A 26,263-nucleotide genomic window follows, 5' to 3' on the forward strand; every position below is an offset into this window, starting at 1 on the left:
TGAAAGAGTGCTGCCCCTAAATGTAGGCAGCGCATTATGCAATTTCTTAAAAAATAGAACACGTTTTCTTAAGTAGCATGCTATGAAAATAAATGTCACGTCATTTATATTGTCAATTTTTTGAACAAAATATGATTGTATCCGAACATTTTGTCAACTTTATCTGCGAATATGTCTGATAGTAGTGAAAGTGATGAAATTGTGAGAACCCCACCAGAGATTTTAGAAAAAGCTCAAGCTGCCACACATAATTTGTTACCGCTAAAATCCAAAGAAAGGTACGAAATTATCAATCAAAAATTTATGGATGGGCGACACAAGCATAACGTTAAATCCTTTTTACTTATTTGAAGAAATATCAAAAACTCATCTTTTCTATGGGCCGTTTATTCGATGCTAAGAACTACACTAAAAATTAATAATAACATTAACATAGCAAATTATCCAAAACTTATCGCCCTACTGAAGCGGAAATTGGATGGTTTTAGAAGTAAAAATCGAAAATCCTTTCTACAAAACAAATTAATAAGTTTCTGAAAGATGCCCCAGACGATAAACATTTGTTGTAAACAATTAAAATGTATCATCACAAAAATGAGTTTTTGTTTTTTGTTTTCAGATTATCCTCATTATTGGATTGAGCGGGACTTGCCGTAAACGAGAACTTAGAAATATAAAAATGGAACACATTCAGGACACGGGAAAATCCTTGATAATTGATATTCCAGATTCTAAAACTAAAACGAGACGTTCATATGTAGTACCAGAAACGTTTTATATCAAATGTCGAAAATACATGAATTTGCGTCCTGCTGAAATGGAACTTCCTTTATTTCTTAATTACAAAAATGGAAAATGCATAAAACAGGTTGTGGGGATAAACACGATCGGTAATACACCACCTAAAATTGCTGAATATCTTGAGCTGCCGGAACCAAAGCAATATACCGGCCATTGTTTTAAGAAATCATCAGCCACTATTTTAATTGATGCAGGAGGTGATATACTATCATTAAAACGACTTGGTGGCTGGCAATCTTCTACTGTAGCGGAAGGCTATGTGAATTAATCTCTTAAAAATGCAGATACACCGCATTAGAAATATCAGAGGCAATTACCAATTATCAATCTTCGTCTTCTGATGTACCGACCAGTACTAAAATTATAAACTACCGTTCATCACAATCAAATAATAAGGCACAAATCAATTTACAATAATTGTTCAATTGTTATTAACAATTATTATAATAAAGTTTAAATAATTGCGATGTTTTCTATGTAATGGAAAAAATGAATGGGCGTAGAAAAAGTATAGTACGTTACACGAGTGGTAAACCCATTACGCACTCATGAAATTTATACACTCGCCGCTGCGCGGATTTACAGGCTATTCATTTTATACCGCCTCGATTAACCACCGAAATTAGCTCACAATTATTTAAATTACCTATTGTATCAATAAAATTTCAACTTTCTTTCAGATGAACTTACTTTTAGTGCCATCTGCAAATGACACTAGCGACCCCTTGTGCATTAATGGGTTAGTTAAAATTATAACTTTACTATGCATAAAGTGAAGGCGTTTATCTTTTCTTGACTAGCTGATTATTCAAGCTCGAAAAGCCTTAGTGTACTGCACTTCAATTTATTAATTCTGTAAAAAATTCGTCTTCTCCGTTTGAACAATATTTTTTAAAATCGAATTAAAAAAAAAAAAGAAAACAAAATTTGCCGCTACTTGAAATTCGCTGCTCTGGGCGTCAGCCTACTCAACCTGCTGATACTGAATACACTGTTTACACCACCACTGTACCAAACACTCACAATTACACTGCTTGACGCGTGTTTCGATAACAAAGTTATCGTCTTCAGAAACTTACCTATCGAAACGCGCTTCAGACAGTGTAATCGTGAGCGTTGCTGTATTCAGTATGAATATCTCCAACGATTCCAGAAATTCCAACTCAGTCTGATGGTGAATCCACTACTGCTTTATGTCAGTTTAAATTCAGTTCAACAAGGAAATTTCACATTGAGATGTGCCGATTATCCTGATAATTTATTATTTATTAGAACTACAGTAAAATTTTTATTGGAAGTTTGTATATTTTCAGAATACATTAAATTTAGTTTGGTAGTCCCGCAGAATTGGGCAATTAAAATAATAATTGAAGCTAAAAGCTGGATTTCATTGATTCATCTTCAAAGGATCTATATCATGGGAATATTTTAATTATTCAATATATGTTTTACATGATTCTGATATAATCAAATCTATGTTTCTGGGACTGTTCAAGCAGTCTAAATTCAAATTCGGTTTCCTTTAGTCAATTAAATGAGGCTCAAAGTTTAAAATGTGAGCCCTGGAGTAATATTACATAAATATTCAAAAAATTTTGTCTATCAAATACAGTGATAACTGCACCAAAATTCATGTCAAAATTGAAAATTATTTGTATTGTATATATTTCTATTTGGTTGTCTAGGAAAGTTTTTGTTAAATATAGAAGAAATGATAACCTACGGTGAAAAAATGCAAAGAGAATTTTTTGGTAATTTAAATGAAAAATGTTTTAGTAAGAAATAGAATGATCTAAAGGAAAAATAGGAAAAGAAAACAATAATAATAGTTGGAAAAAATATTGAACACTTATTAGTTGGAAATGGAAGTGGAAAGGTTGAAAGTTGAGTAGAGGAAAGACGTTTATAGATTAATGCAAATCATAACGGAAAAGAAAATAGAACAATAGAGGGGCGGTATTGTGATTTGAAACTTAATATGAAAAAAGGACAAAATCAAAGATCTTTAAATACAATTTCTGATTTGTTATTTTTCTTTTAATTTATATTTATTTACATCAGTACAGGCCATAAAAGCCCATGATTCTTTCCTCATCGGTCTTCAACTGATTTCACTATTCTTCAACACAGGTTGCGATTCTGTACTTCTGCGCGCCAATTCGATTATACCTCTCTTAATATCTTTCAAAACTGCATCCAATAATTTTTTCTTTGGTCTCCCCTGCCTTGTTTTTATTCCCCCAAAAATTTTCCTCAACATCTTCCTTTCCCATAAAACCAGTTTTATTTCTTGAGCTTTTGTTAAAAACCGTACTTCACTTCCGAATGTAACTGTTCGCTGTATTATTGTTTGGTATATTCTAATTTTGGCAGCTCTAGATAACTCTTTTGTCCTTATTAATTTATTTAAAGATTCACGTCTCTACTTCCTTCGGCTATTCTCTTATTTATTTCAGTCCTGTCTTCATTTTCATATGACTGGGATGCTCCCAGGTATTTGAATTCATAAACTTTTTCTGTCTCATATTTTTTGTACTTTCTTACTTTAATCTCTATGTATTCCTGTAGAAAGGAATATTCTACCAATCACATTTTGTTTTAGCACCATATACTTTGTTTCCTTTAATTTGGTATTGTTATAATTTTAGAAAAATTAATATATTTTATTTCAAATTAAATAAAAAATTTCATAACAACATATATGTATTCATTAACTTGGTGAGCAAGGAAATACTTCTTCCTAGTTCAGGAAGATTAGAACTTTTGCTCAGAAAACTTAGAAAAGATCCGCTAGAGGTAGCACTAGTAGAGAAGGGGTACATATGTTTTGATTATCCTATTGAGAGTAACGTAATGTCATATTAGTGAAATAAATAAATACAGTGCAGACTCGATAATGCGAACATTCGATAATCCGAATTCTTCAGTAGTCCGAACAAGTACTTTCAATACGTCTCTAATCCGAATTTCATAGTACTCGATAATCCGAATCTGTACTTTTAGGCCTATTTCCTATAGAGATTATGACTAGTTGTTCAGGGATTCCCCTTTTGTTTATATCTGGGACTCCATTAATCAGGTGTGCCATTTTAGGTGATATAAGTGGGTTTTTAATTTAATATTTGCTTAAATAAAAATGCACCTAAAAGAAAACACAAGACAAGGGAAAAAGTGGAAAAGTGTTGTGTGTGTTGAGTATGGGGTTGGAAGATCTACAATCGTGACATAAAACAGAAAAAGTCTAAAATCGACAGGTAGGATTAATTTTAAAAGAATTTTAGTGCTTTTTTTTGTACAGCTAGTTCCTAAAAATTTTCATACGATCTAAAAGTGAATTTTATTTTTTTGAGCAGTGTAAACACATCATCAATTTGACGTGAAGACTTTTGACATATTTTGCAAATTTACATCAATTTTATGTCAGATTGATTGACATTGATATAACACTCTATGGCCACTAAATCAACATTTGACCAATATTTTTTATAAAATATAATACAAAGATATTAGTAGCACTAAAATACACTGCTCATGTTTTTCAAAAAAACTAGTTAGAGTCGTATGTATTTTTTTAGGAACCAGCAGTACAATTATGTATTTTTTGAGATCTATTAGTCAGTGTTTATAGTGTTATTCTGGCCCAGGGCGCAGAAAAACTTTGCGAAAATCTGAGTTTCCTGAAATGGAAAATCGTTTGTATGTGTGGTTTTGTAGACAAAGATCGAGGCATGTCCCAATTTCCTATGACATTTTATCTGCTAAAGCAAGCCAGTTTTATATCGAAATATATGGAAATGATAATTTTAGAGCTAGCAGGGCTGGATTTGTAAAACTATCCAATGATGAAAGTGTCATAAATTCTTTCTTGATTACATTTAAAGAGAAGGTAAGACAATTAAATCTTGTGTCTACTCAAATATACAACGCAGACGAATAGGCCCTCTACTGGAAGATTTTGCCGTAAAAAACGCTGATTCGTTCTCAAGAGAAGGCCGCACTAGGTCGAGAAATAATCAAATAACGGTTAACATTTTTACCTTGTTGCAATGCAGATGGGTCACCTAACATAAAGATGCTAGTGATAGGAAAGGCAAAAATTCTACGAGCATTTAAAAACGCAGACTTTCCTGTTGAATACAAATCCTCTGCTAATGCATGAACATGAAATTAGCTTGGCAAAAGTTACGGGAACAATATCCTCACTTGATTATATTTGGTTGCCTTGCTCATGGATTAAACCTTTTGGCAAAAGATATAAGTTTGAATTCAATTCGAATAATATTATCAAAATGCAAGGCAATTGTCAAATTGTTTAAGAATCACCACATTGAAGGCAATCCAGAAAGAAAAACAAGGGAAAGAAAGTTCTCTTATTTTGCCAGCAGAAACTAGATGGGGATCAGCAACAAAATGTTTTGAGAGTTTGCTGCGTACAAAGAACTGCTTACAAGATAATTTAATGACAGCTATTGAAACCATAATTGAAGTTGCTAAAAACACTCCTGGTATCAATGAAGTTACAGTAATGTCAGATATAGCAGAATACAAAGCAAAACAAAAGCTCTGGAGTAAAGACATTATTTGGAAAGCTACCTGTAAAATATCTCCAACAACTTGGTGGAAAGATTATTGCAGTACAAGAGAACTATCTAGGGTTGCAGTCAGAATTTTGAATATTCCCCCAACTGCCGCTTCATGTGAACGCAACTGGAAGGCATTTAGCAACATTAAAACAAAAAAGAGAAATAGATTAACAGATAAACGCACTGCGAAACTAGTATCGGTTTCACAAAATCTTCATTTGTTAAGCGATGACAATGTCATCATGGATGCAGATTTTTCACCTAGTTGTAACAGCGATTCTGATTTAAATCACTTTGTGCTTTCCAATTCTGAGAGTGACCTAGAAAGTTAGGACATCAACATCATAGAATATTGGTGCTTTCACAGTTTGCAGAAAAAATATGATCACAATCATATTATGTTTGATTTTTCCCCCCACAAATTTTTACGTATAAATTTTGGTCATTTGTTTCGATTTTAAATACACTTTTGTAATAATTCAGCTTTTTCATAAAATCATTAATAAAAAAAGATTCATTTTTTTTAAAGAGAAATATGCGTTATTTTAGAACATACTTTTGTTTTCATTTTAAAAATTCATTGATCAATTTAATAAATAAAATATGCTCCAATATTGTATTTAATTAATCACTGAGATATTATATATGCATAACAATTGTTATAGAATTATTACATTTTATCTTTTCAGCTTTATACATGATTAAAAATTTATAAACCACGATTTCTATGCTTTGATAAGTATTTAATTTTGATTTTTTTTGTGTTTTTGTTTGTTTGTTTGAAGAGGTAAAAGGGCATCATATCCATTCCATAGTTGATAAAAAGCTCCAATTTCATTTACTTGCAGTCTCTAATGAACTAGAGTTTAATTTTACAATACCATATTAATTTAGTTGTTTGGAAAATTTTCTGTTTCAAAATTTTCCGGAAACCCCACAACTCTAAATTTGTTCCATATTTTGATCGTTCATTTTATATCTATTCCAAATTTCACGTTTAAGTTGTATACTTTTGTAATAATAATTTGTATTATTAATCTGTTGTATGAAATCGCAAATTATTTCTTGAATGCGGTCCTGTTACATGCTCGGTTTTGGCTTTTTCAATTCTGATCATGTGCACTATGCTTGAATATGTTTTCGTTTACTATTTTTTTTCGATAAATAGACTATAAACATTATGCATTAATGAATTGAACTTTGAACAAAGACTTTAAGCAAGATGCTATAAGGTTTGTGCCGTTTATAAAACCTCTTGCTGACAATAAAAAGTGAGTAGTGGATTCATTTATCACTAAAAACCGATTTTTCAATGGGGAACAGAAGTCTTGTGAATAATGAACATTTCATTAATCCAAATGGTCCGACAGTAGAAAGGCTAAATTTTTTACCAACAACTGTGTCCAAAATTTGTAATTCTTGATTGTGAAGTTCATGTTTTAAACATAAATTTATTTATTATTTATTATATGGGAAAAAATTAGCTATATTTGTACTAAAAATATATTGATTTAATTAATAATGAGTAAAATAAAAAAAAAGAGGATTATGCGAAATGTGTAGGGGAAGGGTGTACAAAATGACATAGTGGGGTAAAATGACACAGCGCTCGAATACACACAAATTTTCGTTCGGAAGCGCTCGGAAACGAATATGCTATTGCGGAATGGGTAGCAGGTATGCTCATTTACATTTAGTACCGCTTCGTCACTCAGAGTAAGTGCACGTCAGATTATAGTATTTTTAACCGCCAAAATTTTTGTCGTGAAACATTAAAAACTGCTATAACTTTTTAATGCGATAAACTGTTGAGTTGGAATATTTATGTTGAGTTATGTGATTGTTGCTTTTAGAATTGAATTATTCAGATTTGTTAAGCGGGTTCTTGTTTTGGCAAAAATTGCATATGGGGTAAAATGACATAGAATGTGGGAGGGCAAATTGACATACTATGTCATTTTGCCCCATCATAATAAACGTATTAAAATATGCATTTTCTTATAGATAATGCCAAGAAATTACGTAAGAAAATCTAGTAGGCAATCATGGGATCCTGCTTCTATGTTAAAGGCAATAGAAGCTGTTAATAATGGTGAAATGGGGTGGCTCAAGGCCACAAAAACTTACCACATACCTCAAGCAACTCTAAGGAGACATGCCTTGCAAAAAAATAAGACTTTAATAAAAGGCGAAAAACGACTGGGCAGGTTTAAAACCACATTTCCTGTAGAAGTAGAACGGCAGTTGGTGGAGCATTTAAAACTGCTAGAATCAAGGTTCTTTGGACTCACAAGACAAGACGTACTGGAGTTAGCCTACAATTTAGCAGTAAAAAATGGGTTTGAGCACCAGTTTAATATTCAGAAAAAGGCTGCAGGAAAAGACTGGTTAAGAGGATTTCGGAAAAGAAATCGAGATATAACACTGCGTAAACCCGAAGCTACATCCGCAGCGAGAGCGCAGGCATTTAATAAGCCTCAAGTGGCTCAGTTTTTTAAGGTCTTCGACCAGATCATGCAAAAAAAAATATCGACCCCATGAGGATATACAATGCAGATGAATCTGCTCTATCTACAGTGCAGCGCCCGCAGAAAATATTTGCTACAGCCGGTCGGAAGCAAGTAGGAGCAATCACCAGCGCTGAAAGAGGTTCTCATGTAACAGTTGTTTGCTGCATGTGCACCGCTGGAAACTTTATTCCGCCTTCCCTAATTTTTCCCCGGAAAAATATGAAAAAAGAATTGGCTGACCATGCACCTGCAGGAACTTTATGCATTGCCCAGGAGTCCGGCTGGATGACTGGCCCAGTGTTTTTACAGTGGCTGCAACATTTCCAAAAATATGTCAAGGCATCTCCCACTGAAAAGGTTTTGTTAATCGTGGATGGACATGCAAGTCATAAATATCTCTATGCCCTTGTGTACGCCAAAGAAAATGGCATTGTGCTTTTGTGTCTGCCACCTCATTGCACACATCGAATGCAACCTCTCGATGTGGCATTTTTTGGGCCACTCAAGACGTATTATGACCAAGCAATAACCAGATGGCTCAAAGCTCATCCTAGACGAGTTGTGACACAGTTTCAAATTGGTGGTCTGCTAAATGAAGCGTATGGAAAAGCGGCTACAGTCCAGAATGCCACTCATGGATTTGCTAAAACAGGCATCTACCCAATAAACCCTGATGTGTTCCCTGACTATATGTTTCAAGCATCTGAAACTACAAATATTGTAGTCGATGGTTCTGTCCAACAGGCTACAAATGGCCTTACCGATAATAATGCTCAACCTGGACCTAGTTCAGAAAATGCTTCCGCCATAGATCCTCCCGTCCAAAAAGCTGCTAATGTTCTGACTGATGATAATGGTCAACCTGGACCTAGTTCAAAAAATACTTCCGCCATAAAACCTCCCCTCATCATTCCTACAGCCACTCAGGAAAACTTGCAAAATTCAACACGTTGGGTTTCAATTTTGGTTACACCGGCTGATTTAAGTCCAGTTCCGATCGGATCATTTGTTTCAGGCCAGGGAAAGCGAAAGCCAAGGAAACGTCAGGGAACTTCTGTCTTAAACTCTACCCCCTTTGGAAGAGGCCAAAGAAAAAAGCAAACCAAAACTGATAATTCGAGAAAAAAGAAAAAGGGTGGTATCAAGAAAAGTCCTTGCAGAGCCTGACGAGTCAGACACAGAAAAAGAGGCTTTTTCTGCCGACGAAGATGAAGACGATTGTGCTTGCATTTATTGCACAGAAGTGTATAAATTTTCCAAACAAGGTGAACTGTGGCTACGTTGCTGTTCCTGTCAAAAGTGGGCACATGCCGACTGTGCCGGGGTAGACAAAAAAACAAAAAGTTTTGTTTGTGAACTTTGTACAGACTAAAAATATATTAAAAAATATTGATGTGTCATTTTGCCCTCCAGGTGGGGTAAAATGAATTTTTCTTGTTCATTTTGATTTTTTTTACTAAAAATTTGTGTTTTATTTTATCGAGGTAAAGACTCGTCTAAGATGTTGCGAAAGGGTTATTATATGTTTTGTTTAATATTCGTTTTAAAAATGCAATTTTTTGATTAAATTTTTCTAGTTTTATAAAATGTATGTCATTTTATACACCCTTCCCCTACATAAGGCTCCTGTTAATTCAAACCAGCCATAATTTGGATAATCAAGAGTTCCCTAAATATCTTTTCATATTTCAAAAAATTTATATACTTTTAAGGACTTGGTAATTCGAACAATTGAAAAATTGTATAAATACAATATTAATTTAATATTAAGTATCACAAACTTTGTACCAAGTGAGGGATGGCTCACAAATGTCAAGAATAGAAATAGAGTTTCAAAGAGAAAGGATATCTTGAGGAAAAAGATAGTGTAAAGAAAAATTAGGATGAATTGAAACCATTAGTGAAGGAAAAGCAATGAAACCGCAATGTTTCAATTTGTTTCCTACTGCTTATTGCTGTAACCCAAAAGTTTGAATAACTACAGAGCTTTTCAAATGTTGGTTTTTTAACTGTTAACAACAAAAGTGGCAAATTTTACTCTCTTTAGACAATTGCGCTGCCCATAAAAATATTCTTCTACATTTCCGCTGAATACACTTCCCAAGTGCAACCATTAAATCAAGGCAGAAATTGTTAGGCTTTTATCAAGATCTATCGATACTCTGCTTACTGAAAATATCATGGTTCCCACGATTACTTTACTGATTGACAAGACGAGGAGAACTGCAGCACCACTATCGATTCTCAGCCTATATCTATATATAATGGTTGTGGAATTATTTGACTCTTTCTCATTGTTTCGCCCATTCTATATTAAAATAATGTAACACACTTAGTATTGCATTTTTGGGAAAAACTAAATAGAAAATATTTATCAAAAACAAAAAGCTATAAAAATATCGTAGTTTTAAGCAAATATTTTTATTAGCAATAATTCAAAGAAACATTTTATTCACATCTAGAGAGATTTAAGGTATTAATATGCAGAAAATGAATAAAATACACTCAATTAAAATACCCGAATCATATTTAAAGACCGACATTTCACAATTTGTTTTCTATGAATCCCCCATTTTTTGCAATGCAGGTGCTTCGGATTGTCTCTCGTACTGCATTAGTTTGATTGAGATAATTTCCTTTCGAATTTTTTCTTTCAGTTCTGCCACTTGATAATTATTTCTAATTTTGTATAACTTATTTTTTGAAGTGCCATACAAAAAAATCCATCGGCATTAAATCAGGACTGACGTAGATAATTTATTACAAGTTTAACACAATGATATGGAGCACTGTCTTCCTGAAAAACCATGTTTTTCCAATTTTTTCTGTTTTTTTTGCATTCCAGCAATAACTTCGTCCATTCAAAATACATTTTCACACATTTATCTCTTGAATTGTAAGTCCATTATCTAAGAGCTCAAACTGATTAATTTTTAATGCACGATGTACGCTACTTATATCCTAGGTCACGTTTAGCATTTCTTAAAGAATTATCAAAATTTTCCTGGAAATATAACAAAATATCGAATTGACGGTTTTCCGTCAATATAATGTTTGGTCTGTTGCGTTATTTTTGTTACTTTTCAAGACTCCATGTTCGGTCAAGTCTTTAAGAATGCGTGTAAATATTTTTTTTCCTGGAATTTGGTTGTTGGGAAAACGTCTTCCATATTCTCTTAGGGCAGGCAAGGGCTGAACTTTTATTATTTGTGATATAGCATTCATAAAGATTTCACCTTCCTTCTTATGTATATCTATGTAAAATCATTTTAGATTGTATTTTAAATTTAATCTTTTTCCTTTACTAATTAAACAAAAAATAAAACTACAACTAATTACATGATTCACACGGCTACCTTAACTGTCATCTAAAATATAATATTTTTTGTTTTTTTATGAGGGCATTTTAAGCTTCATTGATTTCAAGCTCTCTTTTATCAAAATAATAGAAATCCATTAGATACCTATGTCTACCATATGATATTTGAAGACAGTTTTTTTTCTGTAGCATGGTTTTCGAATAAGGTGATATTCCTTGAATTATTCTCAATAAAAATATCTATTTAAGAGTACGATATTTTAATAGCTTTCTGGTTTTTATTAAAATTATCTATTTAGTTTTTTCCAAAAATGCAATAATCGTGGTTTTACATTATTTTCAATATAGAATTAGGGAAAAAATGGGAAAAATTATTCTTATTTAGATGTGCGCTCTTCAAAACTCATACAGTAAAAAAAGACACCCAGTATGATTCTAGTCTCGAAAATCACAAAAATTTAATTCATTTTTATTTTGCGGAATTTTACAAATAATATGATTTTCCAATAAAAATTCAAATAACGTTCAATATTTCCTCTATCGTGCGGAAATCAAATAGTGTTCTGAAAGTTACCTTTGTTTTTACTACTAAATCAAAAAACGCAATAAAATATAGGGTGTTCCATTAAAAATTCCAAAATTGATGTTGATACTGAAGAATTGGGGCACAGTGTATAACCCTAAAGTCAATAATCTAAAAATTCTTACGGGTTTGGTTACCTTATGTTTGATATCCTGTAAATTAACTTCTATCAATTCCATTTATATTGCGTATGTACAATGTTACTCTTAAAAGAGCAATAAAAAAATATGTATCCCCAATAAAGCTGCCTCTGGTGTATTTTTTCCAAGTTTTTGGAGGAAATAGGCTAACTGGACTATTGAATCTAAAGTTCATTGCATTGTTAATAAAGGATCCATATATTGGGATAGATGGAGTGTTTCTAAGGTTTTATCCTCTTACATGATTTGCTACATATAAACATGCAAAGATAAACTACGATAAAATAACGAACATGGCGTTATATATATTTACCATAAACTTTCCTCTCAAAGCTACTTTTCATTGCAATTAAAAGTTCTGAAATAATGGAGTTGTCTCATGGCATGAATTTAAATGATTAACCAGTATCACCATATTCGTCAACTCCTAGATAATTGTTCAGTTATTACAAGGAATATATTTGTCTACACCTCCATTTGATGGAAATACTGCAATTTTTTTTGGTATTTTGACAATAAGTTTTATCCAAAAAAATCTAATGTAATACTTTCATGTATAACTATTGAATTGATGATATGTCAAGTTAAAACCGACTCAAAGTTTTAACCTAAAAAAATGTGGCATCCAAAGTGATCAATACTTTAAAATTATTCGATGTATATCCAGTAATTCTACTAATACATGAATAATAAATATAATACAATAAAGTCGGAAAATCTCACTCCTGAGCATCCTTCAATCCTATTAGCTCACTGAAAGACTATTTAAGGCGTTTTCAATCTAGACAGATTCCTTGTACCCACGAACTTAAGTCAGTGGCGTCTCCGCAATCTACTATTATTTCTTCGGAATGATCAGCGGTCATGATAATTTGTGCTGCTGTCCTACCACTTAAATAGGCTCCGTGTACAGTGGAATAAAAGCTGCTGTGTGTATGTTCGCCCGCAAACAGAAGAACGGGCTAAAAAATAAAAAATACTATTGTTGATATCATACTTCTATATACATTTTAAATAATTTTTTGAGATAGTAGACCGGTAGTAGAAATTCGTCACTTTTCGCTTTTATACATCTTTTATTAAAAAAAGGCAGTAAGGATAAGCTTTACCTGGACTAACTAACTTGTACTGAAGTATCTGGTTTTCCTTATGTACGAGTATATATGTTATGCCTTCCCCTGTAACTTACCACCTTTGCCTATATGATTATGTATTTTTCAAATATTCTGTAGTGTTTTTATGTGTTTTAAATTAATTCTCACTAGAGAAAGGGAAAAAAGTGAACAGATGTATTCAGAAAAACTTCAAAATTTAAAATATGGGTTGGCGACAAAGTGATGTTGTCGATTTGCTAGTATAAAATAAAACACTTTTTTATAACAAAGAATAGTTTTTAATCAATTACATGTTTTCCATTTTACTCAATGATCTTATTTCATCTTTCTTTCAGTCTCATGATTCCGCGCTCATCAAATTTCTGGTCCCTATCAGCAAAAAATTGATGCAGGTGTGATTGAAGGTCATCGTTATTTGTGAAAGTTATGACCATTTAAAGAATTCTGTAAACTTCGTAATAAATGGTAATCAGATGGTACTAGATCAGGGCTGTATGGGGGATGTGGGATCACTTCCCAGCTAAGCTCCAATAAATTCCCACTTGTTACCAAATATGTGTGAGGCCTTGCATTATCATGGTGAAACATTAAACCTTTCCGATTTGACAATTCTGGTCGTTTTTCTTTGATTGCTTCATCCAGTTTCATTAATTGTTGACAGTAAACATCAGAATTTATTTCTATACGATTTCTATTAAAGGTATAATATAGACGATGTGCCATTTGAAAAAATGAGGTTTTGTTATTCACAAAATTCAAAACTCATACAGTGAAAAAGACACCCAGTATGATTTTAGTCTCAAAAACCACAAAAATTCAATAAACTCAAGTTTTCTCTGTTTAAATTCCTCAAATATTCCTAAACATTCGGAAATCAAATAGGTACGTCTTCCGAAAGTTACATTTGATTTCACTACTAAATCAAACAATGCAATAAAATATAGTGTTCCGTTTAAAATTCCAAAGTTGTCATAGATACTGAAGAATTGGGACACCCTGTATAATCCAAAAGTTACTAATCTAAAAATTCCTGTGATTACAAACTTTGTTAATTAAAGTTTTTTGATTACTCTTACAGGTTTGGAGAAAAGTAAAAGGGTCACCTTATGTTTGAGGTACATGGCCACAACACATAAGAAACTTAAAATCAATAATTGATTATACAATAATAAAACAACAACAATATCGCTAAAGGTTGAAGATTTGCAAGTTCATAGAGGAATTTGTAACATATCAGATAAGCACTTACTCAAAGCAAAAGCATTATTTCCATTCAGGAAAAACACAATAGAAGCAGTCCCAAATACGGTTCATCACATTATAGATGAAAAGTATAACTTGGACAGTCTACAAGATGAGTGTTATATACTTATACCAAAAAAAATTAGACCATTATAGAATAAATGATGAAAATCAAAAACGGCAGGAAATTTATAATAATATAGTATACAGCATTAAAATAGCTGCAAAAGAAGCTCTAACAAAGAAAATTTACAAAGTAATAAATATTGGTGGAATATTGACACGGAAAAGCTGGTTAACGAAAAGAAACAATCATATAAGATGGTTGAACCCAAAGAATAAAGATCAACAAACAAATAAACACAAGAAGAGAGAATAAGAAGAAAGATTATCGAAAGTAAGAGAGAAACTTAGGATAGGAAATGTCAAGAAATAGTGGCATACATTAGAGGGCGAAAGTGCAGTGAAACAAATAAATTCCTTAACAAAATTAGGAACAACGAAAAGATTAACACATCACTACAGTTAATACCCGAACATGAATGGGTTTAGCTTTATTGTACACTTCTGACCGAAGATAGATCTGAATATATTCAGCGAAAACACAGACAGACATACAAATTGAAGGAGGAGAGATACACATAGATTCAGCAGTAGTTATAAATACTGCGAAGCAACTAAAAAATAGGAGAATCGCGGGTCCAGGTGGGATTAATACTGAACTAATAAAAAATTTTAAGTCATTCAATCATCAGTTTCTAATATTTTTAAAAAATACACAAATGGTGAAAATATAGCCGAACACTGGAAAACAGCTTACATCACATCTATACATAAAAGGACAACAAGTACAATAAGCAGGGTATATATAAGAATAATAAGGGATATGATAGAACAGGAATACACTAATACCAAAGAACAAGAATAGAGCTAGAAGATCCTGTACAGACGTTTTCCCTTTAAAGCAGTTTATAGAGTATAAAACAGAAATAAATAGACCAGTACACCTCATGTTTATAGATTTACAAAAGGCCTACGTTAACATACCAATATCAAAATTATGGGAAGCTCTTGAGAATATCAACATTAATCATACCATCACAGATGACATTCGGAGCTTATATAAAGATATTAAATCTGTAGTAAAAAATAGAAAGAAAGTGTCGGAATCCTTCACAGTAAACAAAGGCCTGAAACAAGAGTGCTGCAACTCACCAACACTTTTCAAAATATATGTTTCAAAAGTTGGATAACTTGGTTATCCAAATATGTGTCTCTCAGTGTGTTCAGTATGAATATTACTAACGATTCCAATAATTCCACTTAACTTCGGACTAAGAAATGCAAAGGAATGGGGATCGAAATCGACAATGACACCTAGTTGTACACCCTTCAGTTTGCAGATGAACAGGTAATATGCGCAAATGACAGAGATGACTTAGAATACATGGCTCGCAAACTAAAGGAAGAATATGGAAAATTGGGACTGCAGATATACAATTAGAAAATAACGAAATTATAGCGAGATGTGAGAACTATAAATATCTAGGAATTATTTTTGACAAAGATGGAATAGATGATACACAATGTAGAATAAACAGAGCAAGAACAATAACTAAATGGAATACTGAGAAGTACTGACATTGAAAACTGAGAAGCTATAAATGCAATGATACGTTGGTATATAGATCGGAAACGTGGATAATAAAAGAAAAAAATGGTTAGGTTAGGTTAGGAAATAGAAAGCAAGAACAAATGAACCTAAAACAAACAATTATAGAATATATTTAAGAGAAGCAGTTGATTTGGTATGGGCAATCAATGAGTGTGTACGAAATTTGAACGATAAGAATAAAAGCTACAAGAAAAAATAGCAATTAGGCATTGGACAACGTCGCAGGACTCGAATTAATAATTTGATTTTAGTTTAATAATTTTTATCCAGTAGTTTTAAATTTAATTATTTTGAAGTGAGAATTTACTTGAATAATTGTATCTATGAAGAGTTACTGAACAAATTACTTTTAGTAAAATATTAATATTTTAATTTAAGCAACTATGTGGCAGACCCACCTCTTTTTCTTCTTCATCAAATATAGGTTGTGCTAGATATTCTATATCTATTTGTGATGCGCCTACTGCTATTGCTGTATATGAACCTCTGGTATACTGTTGTTTGTGCCAACCAGTACTGAAACAAATATTGAAGATGAACTAGCACCATTGTATCAAGTAACTTTTCATATTCCTATTTCACTATTTTGTTGCCTCACAGTTAGAACAACAAAGTTTGTAATTTGAAATACTTACCATATACAACCTTTTGGTTTAGGTATAAATGGATCATTGAGAAATTTTCTCAATATTTTCGTGCATGTTTCTATAATAACGTCATTTGACAATGTTTCCATATATTCAGCCTCTTTACCAGATATCCATCCTAATATTACTGTTTCGCTTATTTTAGTAAACGAATAAATTTTTTTAAACCAGTATTTACTAATATCGGAGGTTTTATCCGATTCATTATTCCAAAGTAAAAGCACTTCTGTGATATTAGGATGTAGAAATGGCCTTTCGTATTCCAATAAAATTTTATTTACAGTTCCAAATAGTAACCTGAAAATAACAATTCAAAAAAATAACAGAAGAATAGCTAGTTATAGAGATATTTTTATTTTTTAGTTATATATGTTCAAGACATACAACGACTGGGTCATTCTGAAATCCGTTGTAGAGAATCGTGACATTAAATTTTGATATTTTAAAAAAATTAATTACGATTAATTTAGACGTAAAGGTATTCATGTGAATAGCATTATAAAATGCAATTTTGCGTATGGCCGCGATCTTTCTTCTCTATTTTCAGATTTTTAGAGGATTTACTAGATCTGGGTACAAAAAATAACAAATCTGTTACTATAATTTATTTACCAGCAGTTGAACAACAGAAACCTTTTAATAATCTTTTTCTTTGGAATCAATATTAAATATGTTCGAAGTTATAGCTACATTTATAGTATCTCCACCAAAGTTAAAATAATACATTTACTACAATAACAAATTTGACGTTTCAATAAATTATTATTGTATTTAAAAAATAATAATTGTATTTAAAAAAATGAATATTTTGTGTTCCGTGTCATACCAGCTAGAGATCATGAGACCTTTTTTTTAAGAAACGTTAAATCAGTTTCCACACAAAGGATTACTAATTGGCTAAATAATTAATTTCATGAAAGATGGGCATAATAAGTATGACCTGTTATATCCTCAGATTTTACAATAATTTTTTGTATGGGAGAGAAGATTATGAATAACACCTTCTGAATGATAGAAAAAATATAAAAAAAAAATTGAAAATTAATTTTTGTAAAGAATTTTCTATGAAATATATAATGGATCAATTTGTTTATGTATTTTTTAGTCTATGAATGAGATAGTCTATCTAATGATGTTCTTTACTTTTGATTTCATTACTGAAATTATTATTATTATTATTTTAGCATTAAATAAGAATACTGTAGATATGCATGTGTCAACTATCATTTTGGTATCTATTCAAATGTCATAAAATCTATTATTAAAATAAATAATTTTTCATTTTCACATTGTGGAGTATACCACGAGCATCAATAGACAGTTCGCCATTATTTTAATGCCTAAAAAAATCTACTTTGGTGCTGATTGATCCCAAGTAACTCAAATGTTTTAACTGCTATTTGGTCTATGATGTGTTGTGGTGGATCCACGTTTCGTCTACGATGCAAAAATTGTCTATATTGATATTAAAAAACGTCAAACATACCTGGAAAGTTATTACACGATTGAGTTTGAGATTGGTTTGTTACAGCCGCACGAACGTGAGCTCACTGTTTAATACATGAAATTTTTAAAAGTGTTTTGAGATTGCATTTCGTTAAGCCCAGAACCAAGTAAACTCTCCAAAAATTTTGATAAAACTGTATCTTCAAGTAGTGTTTAAGCTATCAACATATAAACCTATTACAATTTTTTCATAGATGTTTTCATAAAATAAAAAATTATTGGCTCTAGGGGCGCCAAAATGCTAAATCCGGCCCTGAATAGTGCGGTGATTTTCGTTTCGTTTTAGTCAAATTTTTCTTAGTTTCAAATTATAGTATGTATTAAATATATTTAGTAATAGTTATATACTATTTTCACTTTAATTTATTTGATTTTTGTAGAGAATAATTATGATAATTTTCTTCAGAAGGTCTCTTTATGGCAAACAGCTTCCTTGGCATGTGCAACGATCTAAAAATTTAGACTATTATGTTTGTAATTATACTTAGAATTCCAAGTAATATTTAGAGATCTATTGAATTTGAAGCAACTAAAGTATCTACATCAGTTTGATCACAAGTTTTCATAATTTTTTTCTTATAATGAATGCTTTCCATTCCAATCTCTTGACCGAGCGCCCAGCAGTACTCTTGTTCATTGCAGTATTTGGATACCTTTCATTGAACAAAGTAATGACCATGTTTATCTATCTTAAATCATAAAACTGAATCACAAACTTTTTTCTTTGTTAACATTGTTTTTAGAAACCGTCAAATCCAATAAAGTAGTGTTGGACAGTTCATTTCAACAAATTAATTTTGTTATGGATACAATTTTCTTTTTCCATAGCAGTCTTTGTTATAAATATTAGTCTATAATTTGTGAAAGGAATATGAAAAATTTAGTTGATCAATGATTTTGAAGTTTGGTGTAGAGACATAATATTGATCTAAACAATTTATCTCAATAATTTTTTGTCATATTTGTCACTTAAAAATGTCTTTACAGTAGAGAAAAATAGGTTTCCCGAAAATTTCCAATTGCTAAATTTTAAAAACTAATGTTAGAAATTATTATTCAACCAAGCAGGGCTGAATTCTAATTAAGGAATATTTTATCTGTTACAAATGATATCATCATGCCGTTTAATCTCTTGGCTTTGGTTTTCCAGCCTACTCTTCTGATATTTTCTTCAATTTGGTATCTCCAGGTATTTCTTGATCTGTCTCTGCATCTTGGCATATAGGTATTCATTGTGTTATCCTTCTAACCTTTTCTGTAGGTTTCCTTCTCATTATGTGTAATGCTCAATTTAACCTCTGTGCTTTTACATTCCTTATTATATTTTCTCCTCCCAGTTCTTCTTCTATTTCTTTATTTTTCTCCAATCTTCTGTCTCTATCTCCTGTAATATGTGGCCCCGTATAGTTCTCAGTATTTTTCTCTCGATTATCTTCAGGTCTTCCTTTTTATTTATAACAGTTCTTTCCATGGCGTACACAATCACTGGTCTTATTATTCTTTTATATCTTTTTTACAAATGATATAGTATATAATATATAGTATAAATACTTTATATTTGATTATTGGTGGCACATTTACATACATTTAAGGTCATAATGAAAACTTAAACATTCACAAATGATTATGAGATTGAAATAAAGCAAAGGTGGACGATTTGTTGTGTTTTCTTCCCTCCATTCAAGTGAGTGTACACAGTTCAAATTTATGAGATTTTTGCATTTAAAAGTTATACTTGAATTAAAAAGAACATGGGTAAAGTTCTTATATCTAAAACAAAATTTTTGTTTTTAATGATTTAAAGACATTTCTAATCTTCTTTGTTACTTATATTCAACAAACCAACGAGATATAACATTAGAATCCCTGCCATATAAGCTATAACGGCCGAAAGGGTATGCTATAAGCTAGTGCTGAAGTGTAAGTCCTATTAGAGCTGGTGAGTGATGGCTGAAAGATCCAGCTCGTGTAGGTGCCCAGTCACTCGAACAACAACATAACAATAAGCAATGGGGCTAGAACCCATTCTTGGTGTAGCTAAAAGTGTTACTATCACGTCTCGCAACGCTCTGTTTGCAAGGCGGGATCAACGAAGATGGATGGTCAAGGGAAGGTATACATAGATGAACCTTCTATCTCTATTACCAAACAACCAATTAGATAGGCGGGAAATCCGACTAGTGACCGGACTTTTAACCGGACACGGTTATATAAGACTACACCTTGGGCATCACCAACCATCCGGAAAGCCGCTGGTGCTTGTAGGATGAAACAGCAGACCACGTCATCTATGAGTGCCCAGCACACACACACAATCCTAGATCAAACACTTGGGAAAGCCTCACAGCTTGATAATGACATCAAAAGGTTTCAGCCAAAGTGCCTGATCGACTTCTCAAAGGACATCAGCCTTTGGTAAGTCAAGTGGAGCACGACGGACCGAGTAGAAGGCCTATGTGTTTAACGGCCTTTGGCTGGCCACAACGCTACTATGAACTAAGAATATTAGAATCTCAAGAGCTGAACATTAATATGTTTGGATTATTTGAATGCAGTCATATAAAAAGGTTAAAATATGATTAATACAGTAAAAATTCTTTTAATGTGAAAAAGTAGTTCTTACCTATCTATTGCTTCTAATTTAAAATCAGGTAAAGGTGGATGAAACATATTAACTGCAGTATGTTTGAGTACTCCTAGTGGTAATGTACAAATTAAATGTTCTCCCAAGAATTTCTTGCCATTATCACAGATTACCTCTACTCGAGGCTTGTTATCTAATGTCTTTTCACAGCTAGATTCTCGACTACAATTATTTGAATTTGGTAAAGACTCAATAACAGTTCGATCAGAATCATCTGAATCACTGTCTTCAGGTTGTGAGGTAGAATTACAATTCTAAAAAATACAGAGATTAATAAACGACTAGCATTGTTTTATTCAGATCAATCTTTAAGTGGAGATAACAAATTGATATTAGGCATTTTCTTGTATTACAGTAAAATATATAGCAGTTCGATCTATAATAAATGGCTATTAAGAGCAATGAGTAAAATTGTATTGAGTAAATTACTAATATAATACTAGTAAAAAACATATAAATTAGATTTGCTTGCTAGACAAAATTCAAAGTTCCATAGCTACAAACAATGACAGATGTTAAATGTTGTGGGACTTACCAATATATTGGTATAGTGTAAATAATATAAAGAATGAGTTAAAATCTGGAAGAAATCATTTAGTTAAACTAGTAGAAAATTATTTTTAATGTTAAAAGTCATCTAAAAATGGAGGTAAAACAAAAAAGGAATCAAAAATTTTTGATAAAAGATGGCACAAAAAACATCTATTTAAACAGAAAATACAGACCAAATAAATGTACAAAAAGGAGTTTGAAAGAATATCTAAGAACAAACTGAGCTTATTTTTATAGTATTTCTCTCTCTGGTATAAGGACTTGCTTTGGATATCATTTTTGATTTACATAGACCTGGAATCATCTGAACCATTAAATTCAGTCATTGGTTGCCAGGGTTGGAATAATTCATTTTATTTTTTAAAAATTTATATTGATATAATGTGATGCTTTGTTCAAAACGATAATTTTTTATTCATCAAAGCTCAATTTATTATTTCTAAGTTTATTAGAAAAGGCTAAATGTTTTTTGTCCCTTGAAGACCAACATGTCACTCAATGTAAGGCCTAACATTCATAATGAATCAATACCCTGTTTTTCAACTGCTTTCAGCCGAAATATTCTGGGAGTTACAACTATATGCTTTTACAAAGTTATTGTAAATGTATTAAATTAAAGGAGCCACATGTTCATATACAGATACTCGTAAATCATCAAAGGAGCGCCAGAAAACAGGCCTAAAATACTACTAAGTATATCTTTTAGACGATTTGGGAATAAAACAGTGAATAAACACATTTTTAATAACTTTAACTTTAATAACCTTTGTTCTGCCTAGTGATGTACATTGGAACACTATCACTGCTTACTTAGAATTATATGTTTCTCCATGGAATTTGCTACTCATAATATGTAAAGAAATCAAAATAGAAATGGATACCATATTTGCAAATGTAGGAATTAAACGAGCTGTTGAAGACTACCTGCATATTTTAAAATTTGTGGTAATTGCTTTGGATAATTTGCAAAGGAAGAAAGTCACTCTTTCTAATGCAATAGAACAATAGAAGAAGTTAGAAATAGCATTTGAAGATCTACAGTTACAGAAAAAAATAGGCATTTGTTGGCATCCATATGAGCAAACTGTAACACCATATCATTTCATCACTCACATGTGGGACCCATCTAAAAAGTCATATAATTTAACAGAGTATGAGAAAAATCTTGCTGGAAAAGATTGACGAAATGTACGAACAAAGTGGGATGCCACACTTAATCATACAATTTAATGCCCAGTTGGAGCAATTTCAAAAAATAATGTTTACTTAAAATTATCTGGCATTGACTGGTGGAAAGTATAGAAACATATACCTGGAATTAGAAAGCATCTACATACTATAAAACAGTTTTTAAGTACAATCACATCTACAGCTTTTTAACATGTTTGGTCTTGTGCAGGCAAAATTTAGGAACCAACTAGGAATAGAAAAGGCGTCCAAATATAATATTTTTATATAAATTCTTCAAAGAAAATTAAAAATAATTTGTTTTTTTTTGTTGATTTTTTAACTATTTTGACTGTTCTGTTTATTAAACTTAGGTTTAATAGGTAGATATTATAAAATATAAACTATATTATAATTGTGTGAATTAGAAGCTGAAGAATTAGCAAGTTTATTTTAAATATAATTTTTATGTAAGAAATCAGTTGATATAAATCATGATTTTAATCAATTAAAATAAACCTAACCCAACTCTGTAGATGGCCATCCAAATCCAAATTTATTTGTTTTGAACAGTAGCAAAAAGTATTCGTGTGATATTATCAATTTAGAATAAAAGAATTTATTTTGTGCAGAAATATTGCACAGCAAAAAAAAAATTAAACCAGTGAAAGAAACCTAAAGCTTTTGTTATTTTAACTATTAGTAATGAAAAAATTATGTGTTAATTTTGACTGTATTAAACTGTGGCAAATGCACCAGTTATTGACAGTGTTCCAATAATTGACAACTAAAGGTGAATCTTCACCAAATAAGTTAACTCCAGGTTTCAGTGTCATTTTCAATTAAAAAAATTAATAAATATGATGTTTGGCAAAACTATACCAGCTATGAAACAAATCAACTGATAAATGCCTTTCATTTCAAAATGAGAAAAGTTTCTTACCATTTGGATGTGAAAATTTCAGAGATTAGTTAAGGTAATTGAATAAAATTTTATTTTTTAATCCATAATGTATTTATGTTTGATTAAAAGTTCAGATAAATATATTATTTCGGTTTTACGGAAATGAAAATTGGAATTTTGGTAAAATACAAATTTCGTGATATTCAAAAACCTAATTATATATAATGAAAGTAATTAAAAAGACCTTAGCTTTTTGTATATACTTGTAGAAACCTACTACATTGTGCTTTTGATACATGATTTTTTAAAACAGCTTTACACAATAAGTCTTCATTTTTTCAAGTATATCTAACATAAATAAGTGTAACTACTTAACTTACTTTCTTAATATTCCATTTGACAGTTTTCACTGGATGGTTTAAGAGAAGATTCTCATTTGGTATGGCATTTTTCAAGGGTTCTAGAATAGAGCTATACCCATTAGGTAACACAATATTACCTCCTTGTAATTCCTCATAGCTTCCCAGTTCCAATAAATCAATTTCATTCATATCATCACAGCCTGAAATACATGTCTCTCTTTTCAACAGACATTCAAAGATGCTTTCTCGTAAACGCCGTTCTCCCTCATCTTTAATCTTATCTAAATATAAACTAATTTCTAACCTTAAATGATCACCCACACTGTCAATACCCTCAGGGGGCGAATACTGAGAGATAAAATACTCTTCACAACGTTTTAAAAAGCACAAATAGGCTTCATAAATTTCTCTTAAGATAGCGAATGGAACTTGCTTTCCTTGTTCGGTAGCAGCTACTATTTTATGTGGTTTTGGGTATGCCATTATATCAACCAAACCATGTTGCATGGCTAATTCATACACTGGATTCCCTGAAAAAATATATGTTTATCATCTTTAATTTCCAAATAATAATGCGAACTTAACCTATATATGTTTTTAAAATATATTATAGGTGCACAAACCTAAGACCCCATGAATCCAATTAGCCCCGAGTTCAACTTTTTCCGCTCCAATAGGTATTTGAACAATACGTCCACCTATTCTTTTTCGAGCTTCTAATATTTTAAAGTCAGTGAAGTTATTTTTGGCTAAATGATAAGCTGCTGAAAGACCTGCCATGCCCGCACCGATAATAATTACTTTACAAGTACAAACATTATTATCCGATTCTTGGGCCCCATTTTTTTCCATCTTATTCGTACTTTTTCAAACGCTTTCATTAGAGGGGCCCATCAGCTGTTGAATGTCAATATATGAATGCTTTAAGTGTGTCAATGTCAATGTCAATTATCAGAAGGAGGATTTGGCAGCGTTGAATGAAGTGTGGTGAGAGGAACTACCACCAGAGCATGCCCTGGGCTATTAGACTTACTTAAGGGATTTTCAAAAGCTATGATATGGGATTAAGTTGAAGATTTTTCGGAAACTATAACCTAGTTTTAGGAAGATTACTTATTAGCTGATTGCGGATCCTAGCTCCTAGCCCAGAACGAGATAAAATTAGACTTAACCTCGTGTTATCTGTGTAAGCTCTCAAAAAAATAGATGATTTGTTTCATGATCATGAATCAACAACCAGGGTAGGGAAACTTGCTGGTGTGAGAGGGTAAAATTAAACGTAGCGCGCTCTCTGAGTACATTAGCACATTTATTACGTCAATACATTTTATAGATTTGACGTTAGGCAACATCTCAGAACATACCCTTAGAATGTTCTGTGGGTAACATTTGGGGCTATGGTGTCCTGCCAAACTCAGAACAGCATTGACATAATATGGTGGATGTCCATACATGTAATACATATATGTGGATGTTTATCATGGTCTTACATATCGATCATTTTGATTGATGCATCTTCATTGAATTCTTTGGAAAAACAACTGGACGAAATATTTGAAGTTTGAATTCTAAATATTATGCTAAATGTAGAAGAAAACTGTTGTTTTTATGTACGTTTAGTACTGTCAACAAAGCAAGAGATGATGCTGACACGGGAACTCGAGCTGGCTAAAGGATGTGGTTAATCTGTGGCCTGTGTTAGGGTTACATAAAGGTTTTGAAAGCAAGCCCAATTCCTATATTGCGGGTTGGTTCTCTTATCTGTATTTCAAGAGATGGACGTGGGTAGGGTATGTAAAACCGTGGCCAGTGTCAACAACTACAACCAGAATTATAGATAGCGTTTATATTGCTAGGGTGAACTACCTAGATTCCTAGATTGACCAATTTAAGGCTTTAAACGGAAAATAAAAAATTAAGTACATTTCAGTATATTTCTGTGTGAAATATGTATAAAAAATTTGGTTTTCCAATACTACTGTTTTTTTTTTAATTGATTTACACTGAATATAAAATAGTTTTCCTACCGCCGTAAAGATGGCAGAACGAGTTCTATTAAATAAATATTCCGTTCAAGAGAAGCAATCCAATATTTTCTTAGACTTTAACCTTGTTTATACAGGGTATCCCTAAATTCGCCAAAGCTCTAGTGGAAATTCCTTGGGTCAAATTACGCCTATCGGGAGTCCGCAAACGCATACTTGTCAAGGTACATGGTGTTAAAGTTTTGAAAATAAAACGATTTTCTGTCGATTAATTTCAAATGGTGTGATCGATTGTCATTGGAACTTTTTAAAGATTATCAGGTTGATTAACTACTTGTTCTAACATGAATTTATGATTTCTAGTTTTCTTCAGAGGCGTGTAGCAGGGGTCAAGGACACTTTTTCCATCCCTGAATTCGCCTCCACTGGATAAAATGTATTCTTTCCCAATTTTTGAATTTTACCATCATTTCTTAATTGAAAAGTAATAACATTTGACTGCGCTAGCATTAGCCGTTTTCGAGAATA

The 26,263-nt window shown here is 31.8% G+C and overlaps 1 protein-coding gene across 1 annotated transcript; it reads right to left on the reverse strand.

Annotated features, from left to right (window-relative positions):
- Positions 1-9,322: 9,322 nt before the first annotated feature.
- LOC130897985 (peroxisomal N(1)-acetyl-spermine/spermidine oxidase) lies at positions 9,323-24,711 on the reverse strand. Its single transcript, XM_057806992.1, has 6 exons — positions 24,374-24,711; positions 23,769-24,280; positions 20,745-21,019; positions 16,604-16,912; positions 16,367-16,484; positions 9,323-12,898 (listed from the first exon to the last, which is right to left on the reverse strand). The coding sequence occupies exons 1-6, from the start codon at positions 24,600-24,602 to the stop codon at positions 12,713-12,715; spliced, it is 1,629 nt and encodes a 542-aa protein (XP_057662975.1). The 5' UTR covers positions 24,603-24,711; the 3' UTR covers positions 9,323-12,712.
- Positions 24,712-26,263: the final 1,552 nt, after the last annotated feature.

Source organism: Diorhabda carinulata, chromosome 9 (assembly GCF_026250575.1).
Source record: "Diorhabda carinulata isolate Delta chromosome 9, icDioCari1.1, whole genome shotgun sequence".
NCBI classification, from domain to species: Eukaryota; Metazoa; Arthropoda; class Insecta; order Coleoptera; family Chrysomelidae; genus Diorhabda; species Diorhabda carinulata.

Bases quoted from the DNA above. Each gene is read 5' to 3' on its own strand.
- LOC130897985 (XM_057806992.1), bottom strand. From the start codon at position 24,602: ATGGAAAAAAATGGGGCCCAAGAATCGGATAATAATGTTTGTACTTGT. The intron at 16,913-20,744 runs GTAAGAACTACT...TGTTATTTTCAG, and splicing joins AAATTAGAAGCAATAGATAG to GTTACTATTTGGAACTGTAA. The intron at 12,899-16,366 runs GTGGGTCTGCCA...TTTATTTTTTAG, and splicing joins TTGATGAAGAAGAAAAAGAG to CCCGTTCTTCTGTTTGCGGG.